This window comes from Puma concolor, chromosome C2 (assembly GCF_028749965.1).
Source record: "Puma concolor isolate L17-30 chromosome C2, mPumCon1.1.hap2, whole genome shotgun sequence".
In the NCBI taxonomy this organism is placed as follows: Eukaryota; Metazoa; Chordata; class Mammalia; order Carnivora; family Felidae; genus Puma; species Puma concolor.
The window spans coordinates 94,623,386-94,647,356 of record NC_141675.1 but is presented as its reverse complement, the minus strand read 5'-3'; the positions used below and the strand labels follow the sequence as shown (position 1 = coordinate 94,647,356).

The 23,971-nt window shown below is 43.3% G+C and overlaps 1 protein-coding gene across 3 annotated transcripts in view; it reads left to right on the top strand.

Moving 5' to 3' along the window:
* The first annotated feature begins 2,990 nt into the window (after positions 1–2,990).
* UPK1B (uroplakin 1B) overlaps positions 2,991–23,971 on the top strand; it is a 31,057-nt gene continuing 10,076 nt past the window's right edge. Inside the window, exons 1-6 of one of the 3 annotated variants that reach the window (XM_086675362.1) lie at positions 2,991–3,107; positions 15,179–15,266; positions 16,405–16,605; positions 18,994–19,068; positions 20,005–20,127; positions 22,237–22,416. In XM_086675362.1, the coding sequence (XP_086531488.1) occupies positions 15,198–15,266; positions 16,405–16,605; positions 18,994–19,068; positions 20,005–20,127; positions 22,237–22,416 (648 nt within the window). In that variant the 5' untranslated portion in view covers positions 2,991–3,107; positions 15,179–15,197. Of the gene's footprint in view, positions 3,108–15,058; positions 15,267–16,404; positions 16,606–18,993; positions 19,069–20,004; positions 20,128–22,236; positions 22,417–23,971 lie in introns of those variants that run through there. The other 2 variants (XM_086675361.1, XM_025913532.2) reach the window with 2 other exon arrangements.

Genomic DNA, 23,971 nt, shown 5'->3' with positions numbered 1-23,971 from the left:
TTTATTTATTTTTTGGGGGACAGAGAGAGACAGAGCATGAATGGGGGAGGGGCAGAGAGAGAGGGAGACACAGAATCGGAAACAGGCTCCAGGCTCTGAGCCATCAACCCAGAGCCTGACGTGGGGCTCGAACTCACGGACCACGAGATCGTGACCTGGCTGAAGTCGGACGCTTAACCGACTGCGCCACCCAGGCGCCCCGAGATTTTGATATCATTTTCAAAGTTACACCAATTGTCTAAGTACACTCAAATAGTACAGTATAGTAGTTAAGAGTGTAGGCGGTGAGAACAGACTGATGGGAGTCTTCACTCCTAAATAGCTCTGGAACTATGGGGAAGTTAACCTCCTCAACCCCTGCTTCCCTCATCTATTAAACGGGGCCATAATAGTATATACTTCACAGGGTCACTGTCAAAGGTAAATTTTACAGTGCCTGGGACTTTTAGAAGAATTGAAAATATGGCAGACAAATCATGGTTTGAGAATTCTTTTTTCCTGAAACTGGTGAGTAGAGGGTGCCTGGGTGGCTCAGTCGGTTAAGCCACCAACTCTTGATTTTGGCTCAGGTCATGATCTCACAGTTTGTGAGTTTGAGCCCCGCATCGGGCTCTGTGCTGATGGTGCAGAGCCTGCTTAGCAATCTCTCTCTTTCTCTCTTTCTCTCTCTCTCTCTCTCTGCCCCTTCAGAGTTCTCTATCTCTCCCTCTTTCAAAATAAATAAATAAACTTAAAAAAAAAAAAAAAGAAAAGAAAGAAAATGGTGAGTAGGGAAAAAGCCATTAAGTAACTCACATTCCGAGCTCAGAACTTCCAGGATGGGCCAGTTGCTTTCCCATCCAGTTTATACTGCAGCTCCCTCCCTCCCCCATAACAAAGTGGATTTGAAGTGAGGGGTCCATTTAGGGACTGCACTGATTATGAAGAGAAACATTCCAGTGCTCCCTTGTCCCAAAGATGAAAGAGAGAAGACCCATGGGGGTTGGAAAGTTTGAGGGAGTGGATAGCACCGAAAGCCTGTAGCTCGGTAAGACATTGCATTAGTCACCAGGTTTGTTAACTTGCCTTGGCACAACCACAGAAAAGGAAAAAGCATAGGGTGATGGTACAGTGGGATGGCCAGGCAGAGAGGGGCACGCATAATCTTCTTTATTTCCAGATTCTGGACATGTACGAAGAATGGAGGAGTTGTAATTATTGTTGGAAAATTAATCTTTTTCCTAGCTGGTCTTTTGTTTCTTGTTATGGGCTTTTGGGTTCACATTGTATATTTTGAAAACTGATTCATGTTTATTTTCTCCCCACATAATCCTAGTAACAGAACCTAAAATGCCTAGGATATGAATGGAAACATATGTCCTTATTTGCTTCCTTGCTGCTTTATCACAAAGATTTCCGAAAGAGCATGTTTTTAATAATTTACATGCTTTTCTTTCTATAATTGTAATAGAGATCCTTTGCAGACAGAGGAACTGTCGACATAAAAAGAAGAAAATAAAAGCCAACCATATCACATCATCCAGATATAACCCTGATGATATTTATTTTACATTCGTCATGTATATACATATCAATAATCAATTTTTCACTTTTAGCACTCAGAAGAGTGCCTGGCACATCTTCTCACGTATTTACTGAGAACAAAAGTTCTCAGTAAATACTTGTTGAATAAATAAGTGAACGTATTTCCACATCATTACAGTTTTTTTCTATGGCATCATTTTTTCACAATTTCATAGAATTCCATTGTGTGAGTTATCATGCTGTGTCTAAACAGGCCCTGGAGGGCTGAGGAGGATTAAGGCATGTGATGGACACACAGATGCCCTGTGCAGGCCCCCTCAACAAGGGGGAGTGTGCTGCATGGCTGCTGGCAGTACTGGCACCCCCAGCCTCCACTCTCTGCTCCCTTCAGGGATCGATCGCCTCAGCTACTGAAAGCTACTTTCCCAGGGCAACCTACATCTAAGGACTGGTCACAGAGGGGCCCAATGCAGAACAACTGTGACAAGCCATCCTCCCCTGGAGCTTCCGGTCTAGGGAGAGGGGGTTGCCTGAGGCTGTCCCACCTGTATGGCAACTTGTCTTCTCTCTCTACCCAATCCTATTTCTTCCCTCTCCCTCACAAGGTTGTTAATCTCAAGGGCATTCCCTAAGAAATATACTGCACACTAAACTTGTACCAGAGTCTGCTCCCTGAAGAACCTAACCTGTTACAGAGGTGATCCAGACCCATGAGAACTCCTGAGTCTATTGCTTAAAGCACTCAATAAATTCTAATATTACTGCCATCACCCATCCCCAGCTACAGGCTAAATAAATTACTGTACATACATACCATGATACGTTAGCAGACATTCAAAGAATTATTGCTGCTGTGTATGACACATGGTGGCTCCAGAGGAACAGAAGGGGAGGGAAGGGGAGGGGAGGGGAGGGGAGGGGAGGGGAGGGAGGAATTGGATATCATCAGATAATTCCTTGAGCCCTCTCTCTATGCCTGAATTTCTCTAGTCTTGTTTGTTCCAGATCTCTTGCCCCTTATTAGCCTTTGGACCACCTACAGTGTATCACTCTCCCCCTAAATGTAGCATATGTAAGTTATAGAAACTGAAACTAGCCATGACCCTGGACAGATCTGCATGTACCAGCATGACCATGAGCAGTCAGGAAAAATAGATGGGCCTTTAAAGGCACGAAAGCACAATTAAGGATCAAATAGTAAAACCAGACCAAATCAAAACAAAAACAAAAGCCCTGAGTAGTGTGTGTTCCAGGAAAGCCCAGACCCAGGAGAAATCCAGAGGAGAGCTGAGCTGAGCCCTGTCAAGGTGCTTCCATTTGTCAGAATCACACATTCCAAAAGTAGCAGAAATCTACTGCCTGAAAACTTCCTGTTACTTCCGGCCTCAGCGAGGCAAGCTCGGGCAGCATCAGGCCCAGCCCATGTGAGATGCTTCCTCCCAATCACAGACCACCCTTCCCTAGTGGAGGTTCACAGAATTGGTGCTGGGTAGAAAAGCACCTCAGGCTGGAGCAGCCTGCAGAGTGGGCCGGCTCAGCACAAGAAAGACAAGGAGGAGGAAGGAGGAGCAGTGGGCACTTTGGTGAGTAGATTGATCTCACTGTTCAGGGAAGCCAACTGCACCCTCAACGGTTGGGTTGCTTTCCTGGGAGGTGAGCTGGGGTCCAAAAGAGAGCAGAGGAGAAGATAATGTCCTCATGAATAGATCTGTCATTTTTTGTTATTTAGAATATTGTAGCGATTTTGTTCTCTTTTACTTTAAATTTTTTTTTTCAACGTTTTTTATTTTATTTTTTGGGACAGAGAGAGACAGAGCATGAACGGGGGAGGGGCAGAGAGAGAGGAAGACACAGAATCGGAAACAGGCTCCAGGCTCTGAGCCATCAGCCCAGAGCCTGACGCGGGGCTCGAACTCCCGGACCGCGAGATCGTGACCTGGCTGAAGTCGGACGCTTAACCGACTGCGCCACCCAGGCGCCCCTGTTCTCTTTTACTTTAAATGGTACAAATTGCTTTCTTAAACCATTTGATATTGTCCAGTTCTCAGAAAGGAGATTAAAATTCTTCTGGGAGTATTATTCACCCATCCTGATCTCAACCTCAAATTTTCCCAATAGAAAGACCAAGAAAAAATCCAAGAATCCTGGGAAAACCTGTATCTCCTGATTAGAATTTCAGACAGACCCCGGTTTGTGGACCCCAATTTCCTTGTGAAGTCTGAGAAGCAAAAATAAAATTTAAGGAAACGGATCATGTTCTTTCTTAATAATGTAGTAGAGAGAAAGTTCCCTGTTTGTCTCATCAGAAATCATTTGGTCCTGCCTACTCATAATGGGATTTGTGGGGCTATTTACTCATGTTTCTTCCCTGCAGACAGTTCTATTTAATAAATGTGTCCGTTGAAATAAGTCAACAAATTAGCTCTATCTACACAACGTTACTTTTACATAATTTATTTTTACTCTTCACCAATTAGTTGATCTACAGGATCCACAGGTCCTAACTATATTTTTCATTCTAACAACATTTCTACACATAAAATGAATTAAGTTTCAAATAATGTTAATATTATTTTATATATTAATATATAAAATTATAGTTTATATAATATAAGTGGGGTTTAAAACCCCACTTACAAGTAGCTTCAAAGACTTTTAATACATTTTGAATATCATTAATTTTAATGTCTTTTTATTTTTTTATTTTTTAAAAAATGTTTATTTCTGAGACAGAGACAGAGCATGAGTGGGGGAGGGGCAGAGAGAGAGGGAGACACAGAATCCGAAGCAGGCTCCAGGCTCTGAGCTGTCAGCACAGAGCCCGACACGGGGCTCGAACTCACAAACCGTGAGATCATGACCTGAGCCAAAGTCGGTTGCTCAACCGACTGAGCCACCCAGGCGCCCTTTAATGTCTTTTTAAAATTAAAGATAATGTTGATTGTTTCTTACCTGAATAGAGTTGCTTAAGCACAAGAAGAAAGAACTTAGATTTTATATATATATATATATATATATATATATATATATATATATATATATATACATATATGTTATATATATATGTTTTATATATATATGTTTTATATATATTTATATAGTTTTCAAACCTTGTAAAGAAATGGTTTTCCTTTTGATTAGCCCTTCTTGATGAGGAGAAAATTTTCTTATTTTGCTTTCTGCTACAATAGGCTTAAAAACCAACTCACCCATTTTTTTGTTTTTAAACTACCTGGAAAGAATCATAGACTTGTAAATCCCTAGGGGAATTTATACACCATTTAGTCAAGAAAAACAAATGAAATCTCAGAACTTCTTTTTGACCTCTCCTGCCTACATCTCACCCAGAACAAACACTGATCAGCCCATGCAGGCTGCACACACCCCTGATGTTCCCTAACTGGGGCAAAGACCAAATTCATGAAGAGTCGCCCTAACCTCACCTCCCCCAAGGAGTCTCCATAGCATTCCTGCCTTGGGGCTGGGCATCCGGCTGGCATTACCCACACCTGAGGTCCTCACGTGGCTGAGAATGCCTGAGCCATTGTTTCTATCCTATTCCTGACTTCAGGTGGGTCAAGGGCTCTGAAGTCACCACGGCAAGCATCAGGAGTCTAGAGCAGTGCTGTCCAATAGAATCCTCTGTGATGATGGAAATGTTCTATACAATAGCCACTAACTACATGTGGCTATTGAACACTTAAAATGTGGCTAGTGCAACCAAATAATTGAACTTTTAATTTTTATTTAATTGAATGAATTTGAATGAAAATAGCTACATCCAACTACTAGTTGCCATAGTAGAGCAAGTTTAGAGCTTTAAAACAAGAAAAACCAATGGATGCTGTGAGCCATGGGTGTCAGAGCCATAGGCACAAGCACTGCTTTTCATCATTGCCAGCGACTCATCCTACCCTAAATTTAAGCAGACTAGCAATTGTCCTGATCTAAAATCCCCACACCCACCTTTATTCTCCCCTGTAAGTCATAAAACTGTCTACTCTTGTTCTGGGTTTCAAGGTCAGGGCTAAGGTAACAGCACAGTGTGTTTCTTATTTCTTCCTCTCCTATTTCTCTGTTTGTTTGGTTGGTTTTTTTTCCTTTGTTAATCCAAATTTCCCTAGCATGAGCTAGAGTTTGAGGTGTGGTTTGCGTGTTTTCTGGTCCAACAAACTTGGGTGAGGAAAAGAGGTAATGAACTTGAAGAAATGATCTCATGCTTGGTGGGAGTCTTATTTCTTTTTCTTTTATTTTGAAAATGGTTTATTTAGTGAGCAATAGTTTTTAGACCTATTCAATGTGTCTGGAAACATCAACACTATGGATATGAGTAATTTTTATAAGAAAACAAACTGAATGAGGGCACAAGAAAAAAAAAAAAAGAAAACTCCAGCCTTTTAAAATGTTTGCACTTCTCCAGAGCAAAGGAGCTCCTGGGATATTGAGCAATTTGCGTAAATCATCATGGTGCCAGGCCACTGGGCAGTTTTCCACAGGGTGGGGCTCACAGAGGCTATTCTTGAACATGGAAAACACTTTGAGGTGAGCTGCATACTTTCAGTCAGGGGTGATATTATTTCTAAAGTGGACAGTCACAGGAGGCCTGGGTCGCTCAGTTGCTTAAGCATATGACTTGGGTGAGCCCTCATGACGTGAAGGTCATGATCTTGCAGTCTGTGAGTTTGAGCCCCATGTTGGGCTCTGTGCCGACAGCTCAGAGCCTGGAACCTGCTTCAGATTCTGTGTCTCCCTCTCCGCCCCTCCCCGACTCGTGCTATCTCTCTCTCTCTGTCTCAAAACTAAATAAATATTTTTTTTAAATGTTTAAATAGGCGCGCATGGGTGGCTCAGTCTGTTAAATGTCCGACTTCGGCTCAGGTCATGATCTCACCGTTCATGAGTTTGAGCCCCGCGTTGGGCTCTGTGAGGACAGCTCAGAGCTTGGAGCCTACTTCGGATTCTGTGTCTGCCTCTATCTCTGCCCTCCCCTGCTCATGCTCTGTCTCTCTCTCCCTCTTTCTCTCAGAAATAAACATTAAAAAAATAATTTAGGGGCGCCTGGGTGGCGCAGTCGGTTAAGCCTCCGACTTCAGCCAGGTCATGATCTCGCGGTCCGTGAGTTCGAGCCCCGCGTCAGGCTCTGGGCTGATGGCTCGGAGCCTGGAGCCTGCTTCCGATTTTGTGTCTCCCTCTCTCTCTGCCCCTCCCCCGTTCATGCTCTGTCTCTCTCTGTCCCAAAAATAAATAAACGTTGAAAAATAAATAAATAAATAAATAAATAAATAAAATAAAACACAAGCATTTTTGGGGGGCCTGGGTGGCTCAGTCGGTTAAGCGTTCGACTTCAGCCCGGTCACGATCTCGCGGTCCGGGAGTTCGAGCCCCGCGTCGGGCTCTGGGCTGATGGCTCGGAGCCTGGAGCCTGTTTCCCATTCTGTGTCTCCCTCTCTCTCTCCCCCTCCCCCGTTCATGCTCTGTCTCTCTCTGTCCCAAAAATAAATAAACGAAAAAAAAATTAAAAAAAAAAAATTTTAAAAATTAAATAGTCACTACTTGGCTCTCTGCCCTCTACCAGTCCCACTTTTTAAAACTCAGCTCACCCCATTTGCTTATTTTTTATCCCTGCTAGGTTTAAAAACAAACCTAATACCTATCTATGAGGGAAGAGCTGCTTTGGAATAACACAAGAAAGTTTCTATAGACCCCATAATTGACATAGCTGATACATACATACTGGGGGCTGAAATGGTAGGTAGGAGGGGAAAACACATCAATTTTCAGGACCCGGTCTCTATCCACAGAAGACGGATCCAAGCCCCCAGATCATGAGTTACGTTAGCCCACTGAGGCTTTACTCTCCTTGGGTCTCTCTCTCTCTCTCTGTCTCTCATGTGTCTTCCCCCTCTGTTTGAAAATATACAGAAGAGATCTGATAAAATCATTCACAATGAGGCATTGACATTAAAGCCTCATGAGCCTCACTGTGCCTCTTTTACATGGATGTGCATTCTAATCAGGAGCAAAGGAGTGACTCTCTTGTGGGATTTCAGAAATTAGGGTAATTAGTGAGAAGAGTTTGAATGGAGGGCAATGGTAGAAGGCTCTCTCCCTGCTAGCTTTGTTTATGTGCCTCCCTTTATGGCTTAACCTTTAAGGGAAAAGAGCGGGTTCAAGGGCAGGGAATTGGAGGTTTCTCTCAACTTTAAAGAAACATAAAGGGAAGGGCACCTGGGTAGCTCAATCGGTTAAGAGCCAGACTTCAGCTCAGGTCATGATCTCACAGTTAGTGGATTCCAGCCTGCGTCAGGCTCTGTGCTGACAGCTCAGAGCCTGGAGCCTGCTTCGGATTCTGTGTCTCCCTCTCTCTCTGCCCCTCCCCTGCTTGTGCGCTCTCTCTCTCTCTCTCTCTCTCTCAAAAAATAGATAAAGAAAGAAAGAAAGAAAAGAAAAAAAAACATAAAGGGAGGTGGTGTCTACCTACCTTAGAAAGAAGAATGATTAGTGACAAGCTCAATAAAAGGCTATTAAGAGTCAGAAGACCTGGACTTGAATCTTGACTCTGCAAACAACACATGCATGATCTTGAACAAGTCACTTCCCCTCCGGGAGCCTTGGTTTCCTCATTTGCACAATGAGAGACCTGACTACAAAGCCTCTACGTCTTCAGCCACCTAAAGAGATATTTGTTTTAAGGAAATGGCTTATGGGGTTGTAGGGGCTAGCAAGCCTGAAACCTGTAGAGCAGCCGAAAATTCAGGAAAGAAGTTGATGTTGCAGTCTTGAGTCTGAAATCTGCAGACAATTTTGAGGCAGAAATCCTTCTTCCTCAGGAAACCTGTCTTTGCCCTTAAGGACCTCAACTGATGGGAAGAGGCCCACCCATGTTGTGGAGAATAATCTGTTTTACTCAAAGTCTATTGATTTAAATGTTAATCATGTCTGTAAAAATATCTTCACAGCAGTATATAGACTGGTATTTGACCCTACAACTGGGCACCATATCCTAATCAGGTTGACACATAAAATTAACCATTACAGGGCATTTATCACAATGCTTCTTCATCAGGCAGGCAGAAACAAAACTCAAGAAGTTATTAACTTGAGACACATCTACCACCAGGCCCTAGAGAACACCACAGTTTATGTTCTTTATGTAGAGAGGTGCCTATCTGTCTCACCTTTTTGTTCTCTCTCCGTGCCTGTCCTTTCTGGAAAGGGCAATCAATTCTTTTTTTTTTTTTTTTTTTTTTAGTAGCCATTGGTGTGAAAATTTGTCAAGGTTTTTCTTTTTTTTTTTTTTTAACTTAAATAAGTTCATAAGTCTGTCCCTGTGCACAGGCATTCAGAGCCTTTAAAGAACTCTGAAAGATTAGCCAGGCCTGATCGTTTCCTTTCATAGAAATCATGTTACCTTTCCTCCAAGTGTGCTAGGAACCCCTTCCAGGACACTCCTCCAGCTGTCTATTATGGAAGTCCCCTGTTTTCCAAGAACCTTTCCTAGAAGTTTTCCACTCGGCGCAGTCTCTTTGACACAGAGACTGTGTAATGTCATGGAGTCATTTCGACCGGGTTTCCCAACTTCACTCTTGAGTGTCTCCTAGTTTCCTGGGTAGCTGCCTTCCAGCTCAGTACTTTTCCTACATCTTTCTTTTCTGATAGTTCTAGAAGAGTGGTTTGCAGACACACTGGGGCTTGCCATGTGGCTTGGAAATTCCGAGCTGATGAGGAGAAGCTCTCCACTCTTGTTTCAGCCAGATTTTGATCTGGTTGTATATATTAGCATTCCATATTAAAATCCTATTTTCTTGGAAAGGGAATGTGGCTCTGTGTTTTAAAACACAATGGAATGGCTAGTTTTAGGTACTTTCACCATTCAAGTCTGTTAGCGTGATCTACCTGCTTCAAGAAACTGAGGCAAAAGTGAGGAGAAGATTAGTACTGGTTGAGTAACTAATATTGTGTTAGATTTCACATATATTCTCACTGAATTTTCACACAAACCCTTTGAGTGAGTTATTACGATACCCATTTAAAGATGAAGCTCAACAAGATTAAGAAACTGCCCAAGCTGGGGTGCCTGGGTGGCTCAAAGGGTTAACCGTTTGACTCTTAATTTCTGTTCAGGTCATGATCTCACAGCTCGTGAGTTTCAGCCCTGTGTTTGGCTCTGCACTAATGGTGCTTGGGATTCTCTCCCTCTCCCTCTTTCTCTGTTCCTCCCCTGCTTGTGCTCTCTCTCAAAATAAATAAGAAAAGAAAAGGAAAGATAAGAAAAGGAAACAAGAAAAAAGAAACCGCCCAAGCTCACAAAACTGCTAAGTAGCAGAGTCAAAGCCCATGTTCTCCCCACTTCATTGTACTCTCTAACCTACTGTGCAATAGAGGTCTATGCAAACAATTCACTCATATATTTATTTGTCTATTCATTCATTCATTCATTCATTCATTCAAATATACATTTCTAAATTTTACTTTGTCTGCCTTTTGTCTATCAAAATAATTTATTGAGTGCCTACTATGGGTCAAGCACTGCGCCACCTTGGACCTAGAAAGACAAATGAAACAGGGTCCCAGTGCCTTCTCCTGCTTTGGAGACTCTTACAATAAAGTGCAGGAAACCATTTGTACATTGATAACAGGAGGAAAGAATGCACAAGGGGAGCAGAACAGAGTCCTCCCTAAGTAAATTCTGTATCAGGAAAAACGCAGCCTGGGCACAGAGGAGAATCTTGAGTGTCAGCTCTGCGCCGCTTCAGTCTGGAGCAGAGGCCCTGGAGCTAGTCAAAGCCAGGGCAATGTAGCCCAGTGTCCGGTGTTAACTGTTCAGGAATGCTGATGGAATGCAGAGAGGGTCCCTCCCACGTGGACGTGCTGCTTGGTACCTGACTCTGGCTACACCCCAAGCACAACTAGGAAACTTGTTTCTTGTCCCAAAGAGATTATTTCCCCCCATGAATCCTTCCATGAAAAATAAAAAGCACACATGGGTAAGGACTATAGGTCCTTACGGCAGACTGGGCCCTAGGCAGGGGACAGAGGGAAGGAAGAAGGGGCTGCCTCACCTCAATCTGGAAGACCTTGGCTGTGGGACTAGTCACCTTCAAACCTCCGGGCTAGGCTCCAGGTGTTACAGTGCCACTGGTCCACGGTTATCCTGCCCTTCCTAAATATGCCCCTGGTTATTAATCATAATTTCTTATGTTTGTAAACAGACTTAGTATTTGCCAACCACTTCTGCATCTTTTATGTCAGTGATCACAACAACCCCATCAAACACATTGTGTTTTACCCATCTTATAAATGAGGAAGTAGACACTGAGTGGCATTGCCTAGGGATACACAGTAAGGATGGGCAAGACTGGGGGTTGGAACTTCAGCATTCTGACACCAAGTCCAGTGTGCTCACAGCTAGACCACAGCCACTAGGCTACACCGTGAGCCACCAGAAGAGCCTCCACTTGGTTCCCTAATTGCCATCTCTCTTGACATTTGCAGCTATCTGATGGATACAACAATGTTTTAAATCTTCGAGACACCAACCTAGTCTAAAATACAAATGACCAAGGAGAGGCTATGAAATGTTGACTGTCATATTAACCTGCACATTTGCACCTTTTCCTTCCAAGAATTTTGGTCCCAAGGGGTGGGTGAGAGAACTGCAGGTTTGGGATACATCTCAACAAAATCTCTGGAAAAACATGTGGGTCCAGCGCTGGGTTTGGGGAAAATGCACAAATATTAGTGCAACGTCGAGGAGCTAAGGAGACAAGAACCTAGAAAAGTGAGTGACGACTGATTCTGACCTTTGCAAAGACAGGCTCATCTGAGCAGGAAGATGCACCTGTTCTCTCTGCTTAAGGGTTGCCAAGGAAGCGAGCCAGGCATTGCTTTTTATACTGAAAGTATTAGCTACATGACAGGACTTTATAAACTGCACAGTGTTATGTAGATGATCCGAAACCAAGCAGACCTGGGTTTGAATCTGAGCTTTTGCATTTTCTAGCAATGTGGTATTGGGCAAAGTAAGTAATCTCTCAAGCCTCCCTTTCTTCATCTGCAAAATGACAAGAAAACAGATTCTCCCCCTGGATCCTCCAGGAAGGCAGCTCTACTGACACCTTGATCGTAACCCAGTGAGGCTTATTTCACACTTTTTTTTTAAAGTTTATTTATTTTATTTTTGAGAGAGAGAGGGAGAATATCCCAAGTAGGCTCCTGCTCAGCACAGAGCTCCACTGGGGGGTGGGTGGGAGAGCCTTAAACCCATAAACTGGGAGATCATGACCTGAGTCAAAACCAAGAGTTGATGGCTCAACCCACTGAGCCACCCAAGTGCCCCTCATTTTCATACTTCTGACCTCCACATCAGATGTTACATTTGTGTTGTTTTAAGCCAGGAAGTTTGTGGTAACTTGTTACAGCAGCCATAAGGAACTAGTACAGACTTTAGTAAAAAAAAAAAAAAAAAAAAAAAATACCCATCTCATGGTGTACCTGGGTGTCTCAGTCAGTTAAGCATCAGAATCTTGGTATTGGCTCAGGTCATAATCTCACAATCGTGAGATCAAGCTCTGCATCAGGCTCTGAGCCAAGCATGGAACCTGCTTGGGATTCTCTCTCTCCCTCTCTCTGTACTCCTCCCACACTCCTGCTCTATCTCTCTCAAAAATAAGTAAACAAACTTAAAAAAAAAATACCCATCTCTTGGATCTGTTGAGAGGAAATGCCCATAAAGTACCTAACATGTGCTGAGAACATTGTAAGTGCTCATTAAATGGCTGCTTTCATCATCATTTTGTTATTTTGGAAGACGAGAGTGACTTTCTAAGTTATTATGTGTCACTGATCCCAGAGGCCTGAAGAAGAGAATTCACAGGGGAAAAGGAGAAAAATCTAGTGGTCAGCAACTTCAGAATGTTTTACCATCACTATATCCCTGCCTTCCATAAATACAGTCAGGCTGCCTCTCTGGCATTTCCTTCCATATGCCTGTCTAGGTTTCTTCTGTTAATTCTTCTTTTTGCTCATACTAACCCCTCATCTGCCCACTCTTTGTCTTCTCCCACTCTTGTCTGCACTTTTCCACCCTGACTCTGATGGACAATTCTCCTCTATTCATTTGTCCCTTCCTCCTTTATAAAACTCAGTGTGGCAGGTTCCTCTTTGGAAAAGTTCGTTATGGGGCTTCATGAGTCACCGGGCCAAATCCCTTGTTCAGAGTATCTTCAGTTCCTTTCTGCACCAATAAAGTCCCTCTTCGGTAGCCTCATACTCTCTTCCTTTTATCCATAGTCCTATTTCCCCCTTTATTTGACTGCATACAGTCATTTTTGCTTTGAACCCATGTTGCTGTCATCACACTTTACATTCCTTGAAAGAACGAATTGCTGCTAACCAACTAGTCAACACAAACAGGCTGCTGCTACCCAGCAAATCGGTGCATAATCTGTACTGGTTGAAATGGTGCTGCACTTGGCCTCCAGACTTTTGCCCTTTACTCTCTATACTTGTGTTGTTTGAACTTCTGCCTTCCACTATTTATTCATGTCTCTAGATGGTAACTTAACTTGTCAGGAGCAATGTCTGTGCATACCAGTAATGAACTTTACAATGTGACTGGTCTGGTTACATGAGTAAAGATCTCCCTTGGCAGACTGTGTATTAACTCCTTCAGGGCACTCGGGCTCCACTCAGTCTAATGTTTAACAATTACTGGAACAATTGCGGGAAAGAATGAATGCCATTTCTAAGCAGAAACTACACATAAAGATCTTGTAACAATGGCCCGGTTCTATTCATTCAGCAAACATTGATAGAGTACCCACTATGCACCCAGCTCTGGGCCAGAAACACTCATGAATTTTAATTCCTTTCAATTCCCACAGCTACCCAGGTGAACCAGGAAGGGAAAAATGGAGAAGCTGAGATTCTTTGGAAGGCTGCTAACACTTACATTAGAGAGTAGTAACAAAGGAAGTCAAATCTTAGCAAAGTCTGAGAAGGCTTGCCTCCCACTGATCCCCTGTACAAACTGGGACTTCAGCCAAACTGACTCACTTGCCACCTCACCGCCACCTTGCTCTTCTAGGTCTCTGGTCCCTGACATTTCCTTTCCCTGGAATTTCAGCCGCACACCCCCACTTCCTCCCACACCACACCCTATATCTCTAGTCTACTTACCAAAACCACACATACTCTGCAAGGCTTACGTCTTCCCTACTCGGAACTCCCATAGCACTTAGGGTCTTCCTACATGTAATAAAATTATTTAGGAACCTGTCTTAGCTTCCCGACGAGAGCACAAAATCCTGGAAAACAGCAATCTTCCTATCTTTTATACCTCAAAACTCAAGTCATATCATTTAATACATTTTGGTTTAAAGCATGAATACAGGAAGTGATTAATTTAATTAACAACACAGTAAGAGATCTGGACGGCTTTTCTGGAGGTATTTTAAGTACAAAAGCTAAAGTAATTGACCCAAACACTTACCCTCATGTTCCTTCCAGAGAATCCTGAGGGAGGGAGAGGCCCACTTCTTTTTAGTGCCATTCAAAGCACTAAATCTTGTAAATAATTTCTAGGAGCCAGTGTGGGTTGAGGGGATGCACTTGGGCTCCAGAGTCACACAGACCATGGTCTCCAGCCTACCTCTTCCATTGCATGACCCCAGGGAACTTAATTACCTAAATTAAAGCTTTAGTTTCCTCATCTGCAAAATGAGCCTCCTCACCTTTTTTCTTTTCTACCTAATTGGGCTATGAGACTTAGATGTGTGCATGTGAAGTACCTAGTAGAGAGACACATGGCAGGAACTATATGTCAGCCCCTCTTCTCCCACTGCCCCGCCTCGTGCAACAGGGAACTTTTCATTATTTTTTAAAGATTTTTAAAAAATGTTTGTTTCTTTATTTTGAGAGAGAGAGAGAGACCACATGAGCAGGGGAGGAGGAGAGGGAGAGAGAGAATCCCAAGCAGGTTCCTCCCACTATCAGTGCAGAGCCCAGTGCAGGGTTCAAAATCACAAACAGTGAGATCATGACCTGAGCCTAGATCGAGTCAGCCGCTTAACCAACTGAGCCCCCTAGGTGCCCCCAGGGAACTTTTTAAATTGCCAACTATTTTTGAAGGTAACAAAATATTCTGATAATAAGTATTTTTAACAGCTGCCTGTAGCCCATATGGGCACCAGCTGCCAACTTTGGCCCTGGGTTTTCCTTTGGGGTTTCAGTTTGCCATGACCAAGGATAGGAAGAGCCATGCTGGGGCACCTGGGGGTGCTTCAGCCCTGCCCAGTCCTCAGCACCCCATGTCTGCCTTTGTTAACATGAAGGACCTCAGTGCATCACTCAGAAGTGCACAGTCTGTATATTCTCCACCTTAAAGAACAACTGAAAGTTACTGATCAGACTCTGGCAAGCTTTACTTTTTTTTTCTTCTTTATAAAATTACAGTAAAAAAAAAAAAAAATGCAATGATTCCTGAGCTTAGTAATCCAATTCCCTCCCTTGCTAAATGATTGCCTGACTTCAGTTTGGATGCTTTGGAACACGAGAAGGTGATGCAGGTGATAGTGTGATGGAGTCATGTTATGAAACTGGAGCAACATTTGTCACCTGGTCCTACTCAGCTGGAATGTTCTCGTGTCCTCAGCTTGGGGGAAATCCTGAAGATGGCCAAAGATGACTCCACTGCTCGTTGCTTCCAGGGCCTGCTGATTTTTGGAAATGTGATTGTTGGTGTAAGTAATGAGTATTTTTCAGGAAATTCTGTTCTTTCTGTAATCACAATTTTTGGATTAATCGAAAGTGGGAGTTTAAAGGAAAACCATGATATCCTTACTGGCTTCCTATCTTTTTTCTTCCTAATTTTAGGAAATGTGTTAGCAAAATAGGCTAGCTAGAATTTAATTATATAAATAATCGTATGTAACTATGTGATAGGTCAAAAAAAATGGATATTTCCCTCCCAACTTAAATTTTTTTTTTTTTATGTTTAAATGTATATCCAAGTTAGTTAATATGTAGTGCAACAATGATTTCAGGATAGATTCCTTAATGCCCCCTACCCATTTAGCCCATGCCCCCTCCCAAACCCCTCCCTCCCAACTTTAAAACACAAGAATCCGAAAGAAGCCATGTCAACCGTGGTCGTGTGCAAACATTGCCACCACACACACACTTCGGTGTTTCTTTCCTATTTCGCCTTGATTTGATTTGCATGGAACAGTGCTGTTAAGGCTGTTGGGGACAGATGTTTGCATTTACTTGTCCTTATCATACAGAGGCCAGTACCAGGATGGGAGAGTGGCTCAGAGGTCAGGCTGTGTGGGCTCAGTGTGCTGACAGAGCGCTTGAGAGTCATGATCTCTGGGTCTTGGCCCAGCCCTGCCTCTGACTCCATGACTCTGGACAAGTTATCAGCTTTCAAGGACAAGGTCCCTCATCAATAAAATGCAGAGGGTGGGAAAGATAACCACCAAGGTCACTTCCAGTGCTAATGCTCAGTGCCAGACAAAGACTAGTCTAAATATTATAATCCAGGAATTGGGACGAAGGACCGTAGGAGTTGGGGTGGGAGGCTCTGTTCATACAAGATGTTGTTTGAGTGGTTCGTGCCCCACAGACTTTAGATGGTCTGAAATTGCCTGGGTCTTTCCCCCAAATAGCAGTAAGACAGAGTGACAGGTGGGAGGAGGCATACACCCTAGTAATAGGACGGAAGGAGCAGTTTGATTTTCTGGAGATGAGTCTCAGTTCATTGCTTTGAGCCTTTGCAGAGATGGAGTTAGACTCTCTTACTAACCCCTCCCCACACTTTTGCATCCCTTTTCCAACGCTGTTGTGCTACCAGCCTGACAGAATGCCCTCTGCCCCCAGATGTGCGGCATCGCCCTGACTGCAGAGTGCATCTTCTTTGTATCCGACCAGCATAGCCTCTACCCGCTGCTCGAAGCCACTGACAATGATGACATCTATGGGGCAGCCTGGATTGGCATGTTTGTTGGCATCTGCCTCTTCTGCCTGTCCGTTCTAGGCATTGTAGGCATCATGAAGTCCAACAGGAAAATTCTGCTGGCGGTGAGAGCTTAAAACTCTACGGTTGCCTCCTGGGCCTATTTCGATGGATTCTTTTCTTCTTCCCTGAGCATAGTGATTTGGCTCTTAGTGGGCTAAGTGGGAGCAGAGAGAGACAGGTAAGGGGAGAGAAGGAGGAAACACTCTCCCTGCAGCGAAGCTTGACCATTTTGGGGGCAGAGATGCCCTCCACTATTGCAAGTCCAGAAGATTCCAGTACAGAGAACCCAAAGGAGAGAAACCTGATGGTGACCCTGTTGAGTATTTTCCAGATCTGTGCTTCTCCAACAAGCTGCAGCCAGTGGGTTCAGCCAGGAGCTACATAGGCCAAAGCAGAGACAGAGTGAGAGTTTGATAACTAGAGTTTTTCTCTTGACAACAAATAGTTTAAAGTATTATTTTAATATTAATCAGTGATATTTTAGGATATAAAATACAAAATATGCATGAATTTTTAAGAGAATGCATGAGCTTTTTCAGACATTTTTGAGCCCAAGGCTGATGATTTTGTATAATGACCTGCATTTCCTACATTATACATTCACTCTGCTTTTCAGGGCCCCTGGGAAACCTTGATGCACAGCACTAGAGAGTTCAGCTTCAGCTCCATCTGCCTGTGGAGGCTCTAACACTGTGCACCCACAGAGAAGCTTCTGCCCCAAGCCACAGACAGTCATGCCCTCCCTTTGTAGACGGAAGCAGATTTGCAACCAGCTGAGCTAAGAACCCTTGGTATTGGGTCTAGACCTCTATTCTCTGCCCCCCACGCTCAGGTCAATGGTTTCTCACACTGTGGTGGGGTCCCACCCCCACTCCCCACCCTGAAATAACTCTCCTACCCAAATGCTGAAGGACCTGAGTTACATCTTTATGGAACAAGCCCAGCAACTTAAAGTGCTTGTCGGTTTACTTTTCCTGTGATCTAAACATTGTCCTGGCACCCAGGGAATGCAGAACTTTTACATTCTCTGATTCCTTTAGTGTGAGTTAAGTTCCAGGGCAAAAGCACCCACTTTTTTTGGGTGGGGACAACAATGCAGGCAAAGGGAGAGGAGGGGCAGGTGTCCTCAGAGACCAGCTTCACCTGCATCCTGGTCTCACTTTGGGCCCTCCATGTATTCCTGACACAGCCAGAAGTAAACATTGTTCACCGTGCCCTGCAGAGAAAAGGAGCAGTGCCCCTTCCAAGGGGCTGACAGAGAAAACACCTGAACCCTGGGCCTCCTGTCTGGAGTGTCTTTAAGGGGTTTCTGAGCCTCTCCAAGAGTCATCAAGCTCTTTTTTTTCTTTCAGAGATTTTACTCTTAAGTAATTTCTACACCCAACGTGGGGCTCAAACTCACAACCCCGAGATCAAGAGTCACATGCTCTATGGACTGAGCCAGCCAGGCACCCATAACACAAAGCTCTGACAAAGAACAAGGCAGCAAATGTTCTGAGGCCTCTGAAGGTGCTTCTGCTCCAGCCAGAGCCTTTATCCAAGCTGAGTAATTAGGGCAGCAGAGGGTCCTGCTCAGAGAGCTGCCCAGCTGCCCCTGCCCAGGGAGAGAGGACCGTTTTCCTTGCCCTCCCCCACGGACACTGCAGCAGGGGACCAACAGTGAATGTGCAAGGCTGAGGAAAGCTAAGACAGACCCTCACAAATAGTTCCCATCCCTGATTCAGAGGCAACTTGCTGTTCAGATATTTTCCAGTCACAAACAGGGGCTGCGTGGTGGGGAGGCATCACGTGAACACGTGCATGCACGCATGTGAGTGTGGACACACACACATGAGAGCAACACCACACAGCAAGGTCTGTTCCACTCGCCTGGCCCATAACTGGAAGGGTGGGGCTTGAGAGAAGAATGCCGGTGAAGAGCTGTGTACCTGGAGGCTGCCTGCTCCTCTCAGGACCCTTGTCAGGAGGGACAATGGATATTAAACACGATCCGATCATCTTTTTCTGACCTTTGTAATTCTAAATTTCCAGTAAACCATAAAGAAAATTTATCTTAATGAGGGGATTTTTGAAGCTGTACATAGTGTCCGATCCACCAAAACTCTTTTGCCAGCCATTGAACACACACACGCACGCACGCACACCCCAGTTCATTCTCTTGTATTTGTTTTTCTCAGTTAAAGTAGAAATATAGGATATACTGGACTGAGAAAGCTCTGTATTCAATAGCCATTTGTTGTCTGGGGATAAGGAGAGAATTGAGCTGATTAGCACCTAACACCTAGCACCCAGACTTGCTCCAAGCAGCTGATCAATGAAGGTTTGTTGAATGATTTCATTATTGATTAGATGGTTACACTTTGATGAATATGCTGAAAGAATATAACAATTTTTTTTAATTCTCTTTGGAGATACATGTAATTCTTTTTTTTAATTTGTTTCCCTTCCAGTATTTCATTCTGATGTTTATCGTATATGGCTTTGAAGTGGCATCTTGTATCACAGCAGCAACACAACGAGACTTTGTGAGTACAATCACAAAAAGCACAGAGCAAAAATGATCACATGAATCACTGTTATCATCATAACAATATAAGAGCTGACATGTATTAAGCCCTTACACTGTACCAGGCACTCCAATATGTGCATTAATATTAAATACATAACTACTTGGGGCACCTGGGTGGCAAAGCATCCGACTTTGCCTCAAGGTCATGATCTCACGGTGTGTGAGTTCGAGCCCCGCGTCGGGCTCTGTGCTGACAGCTCGGAGCCTGGAGCCTGCTTTGGATTCTGTGTCTCCCTCTCTCTCTGCCCCTCCCCGGCTCTCACTCTGTCTCTGTCTCAAAAATAAACATTAAAAAAATTTAAATATATAACTACTTAATCCTCATAAGAACTCTATGAAGTAGGTATTATCACTGTGGTCATTTTATAGATTTAAAAAAAAAAAATGGGACTTAAAAAGGTGAAGTAACTTGTCCAAGGTTACACAACTGGTAAGGGAAGGAGAAGAATGCTGAGTCCAGGCAGAGCGACTCCAGGACCCAAGCTTGTACTGTTGTGCTCTTCCCCACAATGCAGTAGCCTCTAGCCCTCCAACAGGATGGGCAATAATCCACAGCATCTAAGACTTCCTCTCAATTCAGCATCCCTCATTCTCTCCTTTTCTCCATTTCCCAGTTCAAGCCACCCTACGATGCCTGCCCCCTGCCCTAGTCTCACTGGGATTTCTTTGAGGATGGTAGGCTTTAAATTCCCCCTCATAAGGACTTCAGACATGCAGAGCAACCTCCCACATGCACCACCCTTCTTGGTGCCTCTGAGCACAGTTTTACTCCAGCAGTTTTACTCCAGAAGATAACGTTCAGTGCCCCCAGCAACAGGCAGAGCAAATCATTTTGCTTCCTTGGGGATGAGTGTGCTAACTCTTCTTCTTGTGTTGCCTCCTCCTACCATAGTTCACGCCCAACCTCTTCCTGAAGCAGATGCTGGAGAGGTACCAAAATAATAGCCCTCCAAACAATGACGACCAATGGAAAAACAATGGAGTCACCAAGACCTGGGACAGACTCATGCTCCAGGTAATGCCTGCAGTCTTGGGGAGACTCCAGTATCCAGGTGTGAAGATGTGGTTGGAAGTGAAGTCAAAGTGTGGGGACCACAGTCTCTAGGCCGTTTCCTTCAAAAAGAGACTGGACATAGACAAATTCATGTATTCCTCTCATCTATGCCTCTTGTGTGCACATCACTGAGTGGGACCCCAAGATCTCTATTTTATTCTCAATCCATGATGTTGATTAACTTCTATTTAGGGATAATGACATTGTTAAGAAATCTAGAGGCACATGCTGCCTCTTAGAACTCAGGCATCACTTACATTAAAAGAAAAAGTTTGCTTCCTCCACACCACAGTGAACTCAAGTGGCAATCATTCCCTATTTTGCTTATTTAGTACCTATGGGCTAGTCCTCCTAAGGACCATGGGGTATGAATTGATTTGAATGCCCACTTTTCTCTAACTGGCCATCATACCTTATATGCAAGTTTATCTTAAATATCATCAAAAATCCAAGTCTTTCAGAATATCCATAATCACCCCTACTGCCTTTGTAAACTTTTATCCCTACATAAACCTGAATCTGACCCATCTCTCACACTGCCCCCTCTCTCCCCTCCCCTCTACCTGCTTACAGTACATCATCAGCAAACTCCCATATAGCCTCTGTGCCTTCTTTAATGTCTCTTTACCCTCTATCTTCTATCATTTCCTTCATTTATCTGAATATTCCTATTCCAATAATTCTTTTTACCCCATTAGAACCTCCAATTCATTGGACACTTTTTTTACTTTCTATCACTCTTCTGACCATAGGTCACGTACTTTTTCCACTCTTTTAACAAGAACTAAGCCCTCTGAATGGAAATGGGAATGCCCACATATTTTGAAAAACCTTCTTACCAACTTTTAAAAACACAGTCTAAAATAATCCTGGCTCAAACTTAACCATTCTTCCCCCAAAAGTCTCAGGTCAAAATGCAGGATACTTATTTCCCTTGGTGAGAGATTTTCCATAATCCAGTAGCAAAATAGGACATGCTTTAAAGACAGCTGATTTATCATCAAGTTTGTTGCGAAGTATTTATTCTAAACGTTGAGAGGGGCCTGTAGTTTTAAGTTCCTCCCCTTGAAACATTTGAACAGAATTTGGAAAAAGGAAGGGAAATGATGTGAAGTATGTTTCATCCCTGAACCTCAACTCTATCCAGGTTGTGAGGACATTAGCTATGTGTTCACTGATCTTCGTTTCCTATGTAGAGACATAGCTGTGTGCCACCAGGTTTTGGTTATTTTTTTCTCCCATTATTAAAGTCATACATAATTACTTTAGAAAATGTTAAAAATATAGAAATGTAAATAAGAATTATTCCTAATTTCTTCACCACTAGAAGTTTTAATTTTCTGATTTTTGACTTGCTCATATGTCATGAGAATAATTATAGCTCTCTCACACTGCTGTATCAAGATATTCATATTAATAATAATTAACATTTAGCAAGGGTTTACTATGGACCAGGCATTGTACGAAACAGATTAGGTGCATTAACTAATCGTCACTGAAACTCTGAGGACCATGGGCTGTGTTAAGGAAACTAGGCCATGTTTTACAGTTAAGGAAAATGAGGCATAGGGAGTTGAACTCATCAAAGGCCATGGAGCTCATCAATAGCTAGTAAAGTAACAAATGTTGAAGTATTTTCCAACCTCTAAAACGTAAGTTATTAATACCCTCAGCTCTTGTTTGGGGAATTTTATTTTATTTTCATTTTGTTTTTTTCTTAATTTTTTTTTAACATTTATTTATTTTTTTGAGACAGAGAGACAGAGCATGAACAGGGGAGGGTCAGAGAGAGAGGGAGAGACACAGAATCCGAAACAGGCTCCAGGCTCTGAGCTATTGGCACAGAGCCCAACGCGGGGTTCGAACTCACAGACCATGAGATCATGACCTGAGCTGAAGTCAGATGCTCAACCGACTGAGCCACCCAGGCACCCCTGTTTGGGGAATTTTAGTAAACGCAAGATATGGTATACTTTCCGTATCTTCCTTGTCCATAAAATCTCAGTTGCTACATTGATGGCTCTAGCAAGGACCATGAAAGAGAATTTTGTATCTCTCTTCCACTGACAGGACAATTGCTGTGGTGTAAATGGTCCATCAGACTGGCAGAAATATACGTCTGCCTTCCGGACCGAGAATAATGATGCCGACTATCCCTGGCCTCGTCAGTGCTGTGTGATGGACAGTCTTAAAAAACCTCTCAACCTGGAGGCCTGCAAGCTAGGAGTGCCTGGTTACTACCACAAGCAGGTGAGTCCTCGCCACCCCAGACCGGCCAGGTTTCCTGCTCTTCATGAGGGAAATACTGCTTAACTGTAGGTAATAGTCTCTCAAAGAATTCTGCATCCTTTTTCCTAAACCTTTTGTCAATTATTTCCTTCTCTGGTAGTAAAATATGGATGCTAAGATTAGCAGGGTGATCTGGGAAAATCTACATATTAAAAGAATTGACAGAACATGAGAATTGCAATAACAAAGTCCAACTTTTTTAAATGCAAACTATTTGCACAATGTATAGAATTGGTGTTTCAATTTTTTTTAACGTTTATTTTTGAGAGAGAGAGAAAGAGAGAGTGAGAGAGCATGAGCAGAGGAGGGACAAGAGAGAGGGAGACACAGAATCTGAATCAGGCTCCCAGCTCTGAGCTGTTAGCACAGAGCCCAAGGCAGGGCTCAAACCCATGAACCAAGAGATCATGACCTGAGCCGAAGTCAAATGCTTAATCAACTGAGCCACCTAGGGACCCCTAGTACTGGTATTTCAAAAACTATTTACATTAAGCAAAGATTTGCTCTATTTTTGCAAAATGTAAATTGGAAGGGGTGTATAAAGAGAGAATGCTTTGCTAATTTGCAAAGCAATGGCAATTGCTGATGGTAAATGCAGTAATTATATAACTACATTCCTTATTCAGTGATAATATAGGATAATACTTTTCTTCATGTTTATTTTTTTATTTTGAGAGAGAGAGAGAAAGCTAGCATGTGAGTGGGGGAGGGGAAGAGAGAGAGAGAGAGAGAGAGAGAGAGAGAGAGAGAATCCCAAGCAGGCTCCACCCTGTCAGCTTGAAGCCCAACATGGGGCTCAATCTCATGAACCATGAGATCATGACCTAAGCCAAAATCAAGAGTCAGTGGCTTAACCAACTAAGCCACCTAGGTTCCCCTAGGATAGTCTTAATAAAATATTAGATTGGTGATTTGGTTACAGATGGTTTTTGAGTGTTTCCAGACTGATGAGAATGATATAATGATCCTGAAAACTAACATTTATTGAGTACTTACTAAAGCCAGACACTGTTCCAAGTACCATATGTATATTAACTCCTTTAAAGGTCAAAGGTAGGGGGCACCTGGGTAGCTCAGTTCATTGAGCGTCTGACTTTGGCTCAGGTCGTGATGTTACAGTCCATGGGTTCAAGTCCCACATCAGGCTCTGTGCTGACAGCTCAGAGCCTGCAGCCTGCTTCGGATTCTGTGTTTCCCCCTCTCTCTCTCTGCCCCTTCCCTGCTCACTCTCGCACATGCACACTCTCTCTCTGTCTCTCAAAAAGAAATAAAAACGTTAAAAAAAAAGTAGGCACCATTATGATTCTTACTTTAGGGATGAGGAACTAAGATGTAGAGATATAAGAAGTACCTAGCCCAAGGTCACTCAGCTAGTAAATGGTTGAATCAGGCTTAATACCCCAGCAGTCTGGTTCCAGAGCCTAGCCTGTAAGCCAAGAAAGAATTTGGAAATATTCCCAAATAGCCCAACGCGAATCCTTGTATCATTGTAGCCAGCCTCTGAAAGGTTTATACT